At 40.3% G+C, this 12,873-nt stretch overlaps 1 protein-coding gene across 1 annotated transcript in view; it reads right to left on the bottom strand.

Moving 5' to 3' along the window:
• Positions 1–12,873, bottom strand: part of VPS13D (vacuolar protein sorting 13 homolog D) — a 222,901-nt gene that overhangs the window by 159,668 nt on the left and 50,360 nt on the right. The window contains exons 25-26 of the mRNA XM_054720656.1: positions 8,489–8,671; positions 1,833–2,055 (exon numbers count right to left, since the gene is read on the bottom strand). Coding sequence (XP_054576631.1) covers positions 1,833–2,055; positions 8,489–8,671 — 406 coding nt within the window. The remainder of the gene's footprint in view (positions 1–1,832; positions 2,056–8,488; positions 8,672–12,873) is intronic.

Genomic DNA, 12,873 nt, shown 5'->3' with positions numbered 1-12,873 from the left:
CTATAACAATTATCTTAATCTTCCAATATTTAGAAGCTTATTTAATGTCATTCCCACATTATTCACATGGTGGCAGGAACCATGTCTAACAGCATACACCTTGCATTAAGCAGGCACTAAATAAATTAGTACTTGATTTCTTGACTATACTGAAAACTATGTGAAATAGATAAAAGTAGAGCTGATTTAGAAGGAGGAGGGAGGGGATGGGAATGAAGGGCTTCAGAGAGTCCATGGGTCATCATGGAATCCTAGGGATAAATAGAAGAAGTATGAAAACCACTACCTTAATCCAATCTTATACACAAATAGAGGAATCCCAGAAATAAAAAGTAAGTAAGGAGAAATATTGGTGGAAAAGAGATCTTTCTATATCCCAAATCCCTTCCTATATGTAAGGCTGCTCTCATTCCTCGCCAGCACTGTCATCATAGCGACAGAAGACAACATTCGCTGAGGGTGCTGGGAGTGCACCCACCCCTGTGCTCCACATGTGTGACATACACAGATCGATAAGCAACACCACGTGGGTTAAGAATTCAGGTTCTGGAGTCAGACTGCCTAAGTTCATAGTCCAATGTTACCATTTACTATCTATGTAACTGGGCAGGTTAAATTGTTAAATTACTTAATCTCTCTTAGCCTTTATCTCTTCATCTGTAAATTGGGGATAAAAATAAAACTCTGTAGGGGTGTTATGAGGATGAAATGTGTGTGATAATTTACATAAAGCATGTGCCACAATGTCTGCCACATAGTAAGTGTTCAACCACTACTATTATGATAATCATATAATGCTACTAATCATTCATGTAACCACCCTCCTGTCACCTCGAGGGCTGTAAGGCGCTGCAGGGGTTAGCTCTTCCTCACATCTATCTAACAGAAGATGCTCAGCAGTCTCCCTCAGCTCGAGTCCCACAGCTCCCGAAGACCAGCCACGATGGACTGGTTTTTGTGGCTAATCATATCCTGCTTCCCTCTCGAGCTCCTTGGAGCAGCATCTCACTTATCCAATCCATCGCCCAACCTGAACCCATCTGAAAACTAAAAGGCCAAAATCAGGCTCTCATCTGGATGACCCATTCTTAAATTCTAGAGCAGGAAATCAATGACTAGACCAGTGATGGGCAACCTTTTGGGCTTGGTGTGTCAAACTTCGCCAAAAAACTGAGCATAACTCGGGTAGTGTGTCACTTTGAGGAAAAAACATTATTTCGCAAATGTTTCATCCTCGGCATGCGGCCGCCTCAGCGGCCGCGTGTCATCAGAAATGGCTACGCATGTCAGTGCTGACACGCGTGTCATAGGTTTGCCATCACTGGACTAGATGGTCCATGTCTTTTAAAAATTTTTATTTAAAGTATTTCTGTTGTTACCTAATTCACACTAACATTTTATAAAAGAGTTACGTTTTATTTTTTAGAATTGAATAGTGACTGGCAAGGATGGTGTCTGAATAGGTGTGTCTAAGGATGTAGAAATCATTCTAGTTATAAATATCACCATCTGGTGGCAACTCTCTTGACCTATAAGAAAAAAATCCTAATAAATGATCTAAATATCTTTATTTACACTGTGTATTGCTAATTTAACCCACTTTAGAAATCACCCAATGCTAAGTCTACATCCCAAATTTCTTAAGCCTACTAAAGCAATGTCAAAGTTCGATTAGCACAGAAGACATGCTATTGCTTTGCCAGCATCTGCCCTTACAGGGGGCAGCCTCCTCTTCCACTCCCCCCACAACACACACACACATACACACCCCCACCTACAGCCATCTCACGAATTCCCCACCTTCATCACACAGTTCCTTTCTCCTCTTTTACCTGGGCTACTGGAAACCTGGCCGACAGAGGGTGTGGCTTGCTGCCCTTGCTGCCTGGTCGAGGTACTGGGCATGAGCTCACTCTTCAGGCCGCCTGCACTCGCTCCAGCAGGAGGCGTCATGAACAGCCCCTCCCCGTGGCTGTCCTTCGGATCCTCCGCGCTTGTCGTTTTCCTCATGCTGTGTTTGGGAATGCTCACTGGGGAAGCTGAAGGCACTGATTCCTGGAAGAAACAGAATAAAGCTAAAAGGCAAGGATGGGAGTGGTCTCTTTACTTTCCTGGAAATCCCAGCCAGTGCCTGGGCTCTTCAAAGACCCTATCACTTGGTGCTTCCCAAGACAACCTGATCCCATGAGCAAAGGGTAACAGGATCATGACATTTACATCACATGTAATTATCTGCAGAATTGTTACATATAATTCAATACCTGGTGAAAATAGTGGCAATTCTGCAGGAAGATATTATCTTTTGGCTGAAAAGCAAATGTTAAGATGCTAATTGCCAGTGGTTTAATCTACGTAAAATTAAGCAAAAGCTAATCTCTCAGCCAAATGATATATTGTCACTGTACTGGAGGGGAGGGGCTTATTGTTCTAAGAACTGTATCTAACAGCAAGTATGGTTCCAATGGAATTAATTAATTACGTAACGGGTTTGCACTTTCTGGAAGTCTCTCCTCACGGGTTCACATCTCTTCTCTCTCTCAGTAACTGTATGTCAACAGAGAAAAAAAAAAAAGGAAAACACAGGCGGTTGGCCATTCCTATTATGTTTCTGTTCAAGGACATAAAGATTAAGGGCTAATCCAGAGTAAAATAAATTCTATAATTCCACTGAAAATACTACACCCTGCTCTTACATACTTAGTACCTTCAGTTAATTGCTCACAGGATAAATCTTTTCACCAAAATGACTCAATAACTGACCTGAAAACCTCCCGTGACTGCTTTGCCCAAGCCTCAGAGCCCTGCATCCCCACGGCTTGTGCCTCACCAGTGTTCTCATCTATCCATTCTCAAGAGCGAACTGGAGGAGGGGAGAGCGGTTTTCCGCTAGCGCGGCCTTGCATGTTATTCCTCTCAGCCTTCGAGAAGGAGATGATAACAGTGCTCTCCTTCAGGGCTATCTTGGGTAGTAATTACACGTAACAGTGAAAGAAACCAGTTCTTCCTTTCCGAAATGTATTTTGCAAGTCAAATTACTAGGTAAATGCTATTATTTAAGTATTTCCACATTAAAAACCTTCCTTCTTGCTTAGTTTATTTAAACTCTAGAGAGCATTTGTTGCTCTTTCATTTGACTCATCTCTACATCCTCGCTGTAGTTGGTCTAAGTAAATCAATGGCTTGAGGAGATTAACTCAAAGCTTTTGAAAGGCTGGCTTAGAAATTATGGTTTAAGCAAAAGCTCTGAGAAAAATGAAAGGAAGAGCATATGTAAAAAATTCAAACCTGCACTCATTAGGACATGGATTTATGTAAAACAATTCTAAACACACGGGAGTCAGAAAGCTCAAAGGCAAATAACCCCTCCGCAAGCTTTGGTTGCAGGATTACTTCCTGTTCTTCAACCACTGGAATGCATGCTAGACAAACCTCACACGTGCAAATGTATTCAAGGGCAAATGGAAATGCAAACTGATTTTTGGTGAGGAAAGTAACTATCCACTTTATATAGGCCTAGGTCCACTGAGCTTGGCTGTACACGTCGGAGGCAAGCTTCACAGATATGTTTATCTGATGACAAATACTTTCACAGGCAGCACACTCCAAGCAGCCCTTATGGAATTCTACAGAACAACCACTAGTATGCAAAAGGATAAGGCTTTTCTAGGGTTTAAGGAAATAAAAATACACCACCAAGAACTTACTACCTAGAGCAAGAGCGAGAGCAAGAAGGAGAAGGAAAGGAAAGGAAAGAAAAGATAGAAAAAGAAAAGCAATTGCTTTTCATAGTCCTTGAGAACTTCTCTACACAGGAGGAAAGTGACACACACACACACACACACACACACTCACGATATGCAGACTTTCCCAATGAGATACTTTAAAGGGTTAACTTTTAAAATTTTCTTTTTTTAAGCATGAGAGTGTGAATTGACTGCTGAATCCCATAAGGTTTTTCAGAATAACCAGGAGGCAAAAAAAGCATATTATACCTTGAAGAAAAAGCGATCCTTGTATGCACTGCCACTTAAAATCAAATCCTCAAAAACAAATACAAGGAAATGTTTTCATTAAAATGCTGCAAACTATATACAGTTATCTGGCTTACTTAACAAAACTTTCTTGGGATAGTTTGGCAATTCTTTGTTAGGCTAACTTCAGTGTCAGCTTGTGAGCCCATACATAGATACTAGAAACCCAATGCACGAAATGCGTGCACAGGTAGGGTCCCTAGGCCTGGCCGGCAATCAGGGCTGATTGGGGCCTTCCTTCTCCCTGCAGCCAGCTGCCGGCAGGAGGCTTCCTGCTGCCGGCGGGGGCCTTCCTTTTTCTATGCCACCCCCTGGTGATCAGCACACATCATAGCTAGCGGTCGAACTCCCAGTTGGTCAAACTTTCAAGGGTACAATTTGCATATTAGCCTTTTATTATATAGGATATCTGAGAAAATCAGTCCTTTACTTTAGGAAGGGTAGAGAAACAGAAATGGTACTTATTGAACTTAATTATCCATTCTGGCTCCAACTGATCTTTTCCTAAAAATATGTAGGTCTCAAAACACAGATTTACCACAAAACAAATATGTTCCCAAAAACTTACTATAAACTCAAAAGACAGTTCCCAAGGAGGACTCCCTGGGCAGTAATGACAGCGGAGCTGGAACAAAGATGGAATATCTGGAGGTGATGATAAGGACAATGTTCGTATGCAAACACCGGTGCTTATAAGTTTGTTTAAATCTACTCATCCTATATAATAAAGAGGTAATGTGCAAATTGACCATCACTCCAACAAACAAGATGGCCACCCCCATGTGGACACAAGATGGCCACCACAAGATGGCTAGCAGGGGATTGCAGTTGTGGGCGATCAGACCAGGAGGGGAGGGCAGTTGGGAGGGACCAGGCCTGCAGGGGAGGGCAGTTGGGAGGGACCAGGCCTGGAGGGGAGGGCAGTTGGGGGTTGACCAAGCTGGCAAGGGAGGGCAGTTAGGGGTGACCAGGCCAGCAGGGGAGGGCAGTTGGGGGCAACCAGGCCAGCAGGGGAGGGCAGTTAGGGGTGACCAGGCTGGCAGGGGAGGGCAGTTAGCGGCAATCAGGCTGGCAGGAGAGTGGTTAGGGGGTGATCAGGCTGGCAGGCAGGCGAACTTTTGGGAGCCAGCAGTCCTGGATTGTGAGAGGGATCCCAGATTGAGGGTGCAGGCTGGGCTGAGGGACACCACCACCCCCATGCATGAATTTTGTGCACTGGGCCTCTAGTGTTAATTATAAACACTTCATACGAAGGAGAAGTGAATAAGAAAGTTTAGAAGCAGTTACCAATCTTTCCTTTTATGAATGAACCTTTCTTTTATGTTCTTTAAGTCAGCAAACAGCAAAATGCTTATATCTCAACTATGAAAACCGATTTACTTCATTAAGGCCAAGGTTACTAGTTCTCTAGTAGGCCTACTGTGAAAAGACCAATGGTGGTGGATTCCACTTTTACTGTTGCAAAAAATACACATAAGTGGCCCTGGCCCATGTAGCTTGGCAGTTAGAGTGTCGGCCTACTCACTGGAGGGTCATGGGTTCGATTCCTGGTCAACGGCGAGTACCTGGGTTGCAGGTTCAATCCCTGGCCCCAGTTGAGGCATGTAACCAATAGATATATTTTTTTTTCTCTCTCCCCTTCCCCTCCCTTCCTTCTACTCTCTCTAAAAATCAATGGAAAAAATATCCTCAGGTGAGGATTAACAAACTAACAAAAATACACGAGTGGGAGCCTGTTTCTCCCAGTAAACGCAGCCTCTGGCAGTGAGGCCTGTTATTCCAACAGGAGGGCTTCTCGCAGGAGGTGACCAGCAGGCCTCAGTCGTCAGCTCTGCCTGAAGGGATGCCTATGAGCCTGGGTAAACCTGGTGCTGCCCTTCCCTTGCATCGCTAAACACTGCAGCCTCTGCTCTGATCACCAAATCTGGTTTATCTGAGCGAGTGGCTATAACTAAGGTGATATATGGACAACATGACCTCCAGTCCTTTGTCCAAACACCCCCACTCTGGGTCCAGAGCCCAAGGTTACAACACATGGATGTGGTTCCTATGATTGTCACTGTCCCGTCTTCACTCTTCTCCTTCCTCCACCCATTCCCACTCACTGAATCAAATATCTTCGGTTCAAGATGTTTATGTTAATAACAGTGAGTAAATGAATGAGTGAAAAGTAAAAGAAATAAAAAATACAGAGATAGTAACTGAAAATCATAACATTACTTGAGTTTAAGCATTGCCAACAAATAACATTTTCCTATTACTTTCTGAACTGAGTTGCGGTCCTTGGCAACATGCTGGTAAGGACTACCACCCCACTCATGCTCTTTCATCTGCTTTGCTTTCTGTACCTAGAGAGGCAAACAGTAACTGCTCATTCATATCTTTTATGTCATAATCTTTGGAGTTCTTCCATCTAAGTTATTTTAATGAACTCACTGCCCCACCCTTCAGAAAATTCAGAGTTACAGCTACGCAGTAAGGGCCACTCACGACACATAACAGGAACAGCGTTTGTCAGCTTATTTTCCCCACATTAACCTAATCCTAATCCCGGGAGGTAAAATCAAATCACAGCGAAGAGAGTGGAGTATGGGAGCCATACACATCTAAGTCTGAGGTCCACACGTCCTCCTTACTACCTGTATAGTCCAAAAGAAATGGCTTAATCTTTTTTTTTTAATATATTTTTATTGATTTCAGAGAGAAGGGAAGAGAGAGAGAGAGAGAGAGAGAGAGAGAGAGAGAGAGAAAATAAATGATGAGAGAGAATCATTGATCGGCGGCCTCCTGCACACCCCCCACTGGGGATCAAGCCCAAAACCTAGGCATGTGCCCCTGACCGGAATCGAACCTGGAACCCTTCAGTCCATAGGCTGATGCTCTATCCACTGAGCCAAACCAGGTAGGGTGGCTTAATCTTTTTAAGTCTCAATTTCTTTATCTGGAAAAATGGTGTTAATAATACTAGATACCTCTTAGGTTACTAATGAGAACAAAGTGAACAAATATGTGAAGAGCAAGGCTGATGTATAATAAGCATTCAGTAAGTGTCTCACTGCTATTATTGTCAGTCATAAGATCTTACAATTAAATCAAATTTTATGTACACCCCCCTTCAAAGGCCATCTCTCTCCCAGTGTTATTAGCTGTTAGACTAAAATGAGCATAACTAGCTGGGGTTTTCAGTAAGTGCTATTCTGACAAGCTAAAATGAGTTTGTACTGAATAAGCAGACAGACTGAAAAACTGCTGTGGAAACTAGCAAGGTGCCATCAAAACACACAAGGGAAAATAAAACAAGACGCTTCTAGTTCCAGCAATGTTACCAGTCTCCTCAGTGCAAATATGAGTGAGAGGGGCTAATCAGACCACCTCCATGTCCTCGTGGCACTAAGTCTGTGATTAGTAGGTGCTCTCTCTTTTTTTTTTTTTTCCTTTTTTGTTTTGTTAATCCTCACCCAAGGATACTTTTCCATTGATTTTTAAGGAGAGTGGAAGGGAGGGGAATAGACAGAGAGAGAGAAACATCAATGTGAGAGAGATACATCAATTGTTTGCCTCCCGCACACACCTGGACCAGCCCAGACTGGGGCTGGGGATCAAGCCTGCAACCAAGGTATGTGTCCTTGACCAGAATCGAACCCGGGACCCTTCAGTCCACTGAGCCAACCAGCTAGGGTGGTGCTCCCATTTTTATCATTTATTCTCAATGAGTCCCCCTTTTTCCAAATATAAAATGAAAACAACAGCAATCCTCATGCCAATTACCTCCAAACATTATTGTAAGAAATAAATAAGTTCTAATATAATTTTAAACTACAGAGCAATATCTGTATAAGACTTTATTATAAAGATATTTTTTAATGGCTTCAGATAAACCTTGGGCCAAATCAAGTCCCCTGAAAAAGCCAAACAGTGTAAAAAGTTGATTATTTTGAGGTCAAACAGTGAGGAAAGCATTATAAAGATGGAAGATTGGTTCTGTTGGTTTGTTTGATGAAATAACTTACTACATACAGTTAGAAAAGGTTACAATTTCTACTATCTCTATTAAAATGTTAATAAAATGTCAATAAAATGTCAAAAATAAATCTTCAAGCCCTAGTCAGTTGCTCAGTGGTCAGAGCATCGGCCCGAGGACTGAAGGGTCCCAGGTTCGATTCCCAGTCAAGGGCACATAGACTTCGGTTGCAGGTTTGCTCCCCGCCCGGCTCGGGGCGCATGCAGGAGGCAGACAATCGATGTTTCTTTCTCTCCCCTCCTTCACCCTCCCTTTTGCACTCTAAAAAATCAATGGAGAAAATATCCTTGGGTGAGGATTAAATAATAATAATAATAATTCTTCAAAGTCACATACACTAACAGCAGTTAGGAACATCTCACAGCAACACATGAATTTTTCAATTGGTGTTCAAATGCTAGTTCAGCTGACAAGGGAATGGGTACTAATTGCTCACCTTATCTTGTAAGGAAAAAGTCCCAGGAAAACCAGCAAAGAGAAACCTGTTCTTGACTTTCAACTTCCCCAAATTTGCTACAATTAGATTGTTTGATCTGGAACTTTCTGGGATAAGGAGAACAGGAGCACCAGCCTCGATATCCAGGAGAACCCGTGAGCAGCGCTGGGCTTGATCTCTCACCTAAAAGAGAAAAGAGAATGGACTCAGAGGATCAATTAATTCCCTAATTTTACAATCAAATGAGCTCAGGTCTCCAAAAAGTTCCATTAATTTATAAAACTAAAACACCTAAAGTCATACAGAGTACTAGTATTATCCTATAACCACCATGGAGTTAAATTAGAAATTAGTAACAAGGAGATAATGAAAAACCCCAAATATTTGAAAATCAGACTACACACTTCTAAATAACCCATGGGTCAAAGAAGAAATCACAAGGGAAATGGAAAAATATTTTGACCTTACTGATAACTAAATCATTGCATGCTAAAATTCATGGGATGTGCTTAAAACAGTAAAGAAAAATGTTCAGTAAATGCTTATTTTATATTTAAAAATAAAGATTTAAGACCAATTATCAATGCTTCTATCTTAAGAAGCTAAAAAAAAAAAGAAAAGCAAGATAAAACTAAGTAGAGGAAAGAACATAATAAAGAACAGAAATTACTTATTTCGAAAACAAACAATAGGAAAAAAATAAAACATTCATGGAACACTACACCAACAACCAGAGAATAGACACTCTTTTTAAGTTCTAATCTTTATACCAGGCTTCAATAAATTGGTTCTTTGAAAAGACTTATGAAAAATGATAAACCTCTACTTATAATAATAAAAAGAAAGAAATGAAACAAAAACCACCTAGACTATAAGGAAGGAGTGGGGGACATTGCTACAGAACTTGCAAATATTAAAAAGATAAGGGAACCTATGAAAAATTTCATGCCAGCAAACTGACAATTTAGATGAAGTGGACAGACTCCTTTAAAAAAAACTATCTACAGTTAACATCATATTTAATGGTGAAAAACAATGTTTTCCCCCTAAGATAGCAATTTTCAACAGGTATGCCGCAAGAATGTTTAAAACATGCAAAACCTGACTATTTGGTCAGGGGCCCTGACCTCTTTTTCCCTTAGATTGTCAAATAAAAAAAAATGACAACAGCCAATACAACAATATTTGTCTGGTGTGAATGAATCAAAATTATACCTATTTTTTGGCCAGATCCACAAAATACATATTTTTTGGTGTGCCACAGAATTTCAATAATTAGTTTATGTGTGCAGTGGAGATGAAAAAGGTTGAAAATCACGGCCCTAAAATAAGGAACAAGGCAAGTATAGCCACTCTGACCACTTTTATTCAATGTTGTAGTAGAAGTCCTAGAATGGGCAAAAAGGCATTTAGGTTGGAAAGGAAAAAATAAAATTATCTTATTCTCAGACAACAGTCATCTACTGCAAGCTTGAGTTTGACATGCTTGATCTACTGCTAAAGAATTTAAAGAAACTAGCCGAAACCGGTTTGGCTCAGTGGATAGAGCGTCGGTCTGTGGACTGAGGGGTCCCAGGTTCGATTCCGGTCAAGGGCATGTACATTGGTTGCGGGCACATCCCCGGTGGGGGGTGTGCAGGAGGCAGCTGGTCGATGTTTCTCTCTCATCGATGTTTCTAGCTCTCTATCCCTCTCCCTTCCTCTCTGTGGATAATCAATAAAATATATTTAAAAAAAAAAAAGAATTTAAAGAAACTAGAATAAGGAACTTCATTAAGATGACAGGATATGAGGTCAACATATCAATATGATTTTTAAAATTCATATAATTTACAATAGCATCCAAAATTGGAAATACTTAGAGACAAATATAACAAAATAATTGTAAAACCAGTATACCCAAAACTATAAAATACTGCTGAAATTGAAGACCTAATTAAATGGAGAGATGTACCATACTCAAGGATCCAAAGACTCAAGATTGCTAAGGTGTCAATTCTCCTGATACACAGATTCAATGCAATCTCAACCAAAATCCTCAGTGACTTTATTATAGAAATAGACAAGCTGATTCTAAAATGTATAAGGAAAAACAAAGGACCTAGAATAGCCAAATCAACTTTGCAAAAAAAAAAAGAACAAAGTTGGAGAGTCTAACCAAGACGAGGTAGTACTGGCATATGATTAAATCAGTACAACAGAATAGAGAATGAAGAAATACACATAGACATATATGGTTAATTGAATCCCAACAAAAGTGCCAAGATGTTTCAATGGGAAAAGAATAGTCTTGGGATGTATATGGGGGAGGACGGGGGGGGGGGGGAACTCTCAGCCCTTACTTCACAAAAAAAACACACAAAAGTCAACTAAAAATGGAAGAGGTCTAAAATTATAAAACTTCTAAAAGAGGACAAGGGAGAAAATTTCCGCCACCTTGTGGTAGGCAATGGTTTCTTTGATAAAAAACAAATAGCACTAACCATAAAGTAAAGAAATTGGACTTCATCAAAATGAAAAACTGCTTTTCAAAAAATAGTGTTAAGAAAATATTTTTATATATTAGATGAGCCACTGCCTAACCTAATAGGGCCTCATCAGTTATCATCATAACTAACTTCTTTACATGTGTCTATCTTCCCACTAACATATAAGCTCCATGTAGTCAATGACCATGTCTTTCTTGTTTTCTATTATATTCCCAGCACCTGGCACAATGTATGACACATCATTCCACAATAAACATCCACTAAATAATTGAAGAAATGAACAAACAAGGTTGTCATAAGGATCAAATGAGATAATATATATGAAAGTACTTTGAAAACTCCAAAGCATCGTTAATATAAATAATTATTAATCGAATGAAAAGCACACTTATTTTTTCTATCTCCATTTTCCTTCTACAACTGAATCAACAGAAGAACAGCAAGAAAAATAACTCGCCGCTGGTCACACAGCTTATAGTGGCAACGCCCGGACTCCAGATTCCTGTCCCAAGGTTTCTAAAGTGAATGTCTTAACTCCACCAAAATTCTGTACTCCAGTTCCTCAGTGAATAAAGAAGTTTAATATAAGAGACACCATGTAAAGTAGAAGACACAGGATACCTATATCATACTTCTGGGGTAAAAAATAAAGGAAACAGCTGTATTTTTGGCCGATTTTGCTTAGTGGTTAGAGCGTTGGCCCTTGAACCAAAGGGTCGCAGGTTGGATTCCCAGTCAAGGGCACATACCTGGGTTGCAGGCTCAATCCCCAGCCCCTGGTGGGGCATGTGCGGAAGGCATGTGTCTCTCAAATACATGGATGTATTTGTCTCCCTCCCTCCCCGCCATCTCTCTTTCTCTCTCTTCCCCTTCCTCCTTTTCTTCCCCTCTCTCTAAAAATCAATGACAAAAATATCCTCAGGTGAGGATAAACAAATATTTAAATTAAAAAAAAATTAAATTAAATTAAAATAAAGAGCCCAGCTGGCGTGGCTCAGAGGCTGCGGGTCGACCTATGAATCAGAAAGTCACGGTTAGATTCCCACTAAGGGCACATGCTCGGGTTGTGGGCTCGATCCCCAGTGTGGGGTGTGCTGGTGGCAGCCAATCAATGATTCTCTCTCATCATTGATGCTTCTCTCTCTCTTTCCCTCTCCCTTTCTCTCTGAAAATCAATAAAAAAATATATTTTAAAAAATAAAGAAAGAAAACAATATCTCTTTGGCCCAAATTAGGTAAATGATTTAGGTAAACGATGTTCTTCTAATTTCAAGCATCAAGATTAATCTCTTTCTCCCTCCTTCACTCTCTCCTTCCCTCCCCTGTCCTTTCTCTTCCTCAAGTCAATAAAAAAAAATTTTTTTTTAATTAAAAACAAATTTAAAGTCCCACCAGATCAGTATTTGTAGGCATTAGAAAATGTATGACTAGAAATCCAGGTACAAGTCAAAGGTAGATAATACCACCTGTCATCAGTATAATATTAGGAGAAAGGAATTTAAATTTCAAACAAAATAACCTCTTAATCTTATCTACAAAGTAGGTCTTTAGCTCTCTCTGTAAATCTAAATATTTCAAACAGCTAGATTAAAAATCCTTGAAAAGATTGGCTTTTCTTCAAAGGCCACACACTTAGCACTATTCAAAACAGAAAAATACGCCTTTACCTTCTGCTTGTCCTATATCATTTAAAACTTACCTATTTAATTTCTTCCTCCCTAGGAAGTTAAACCCAATTACTCTGTAATGCAGTGTGTACTTTCCTAACCCAACTGGTTCTTCACAATTACTTATTACAGTTTAAATACATGTAAAAATAATTGTTTTAAATGTACATAATTCTAACAGACAACGTTTAGCAAAGTTGAACTGAAAGTCACAAAAGTGTTCATGGTT

The sequence above is a fragment of the Eptesicus fuscus genome, chromosome 9 (assembly GCF_027574615.1).
Source record: "Eptesicus fuscus isolate TK198812 chromosome 9, DD_ASM_mEF_20220401, whole genome shotgun sequence".
NCBI lineage: Eukaryota > Metazoa > Chordata > Mammalia > Chiroptera > Vespertilionidae > Eptesicus > Eptesicus fuscus.
Note: the sequence above shows the minus strand (reverse complement) of the source record. Positions and strands in the feature narration are given on the sequence as shown.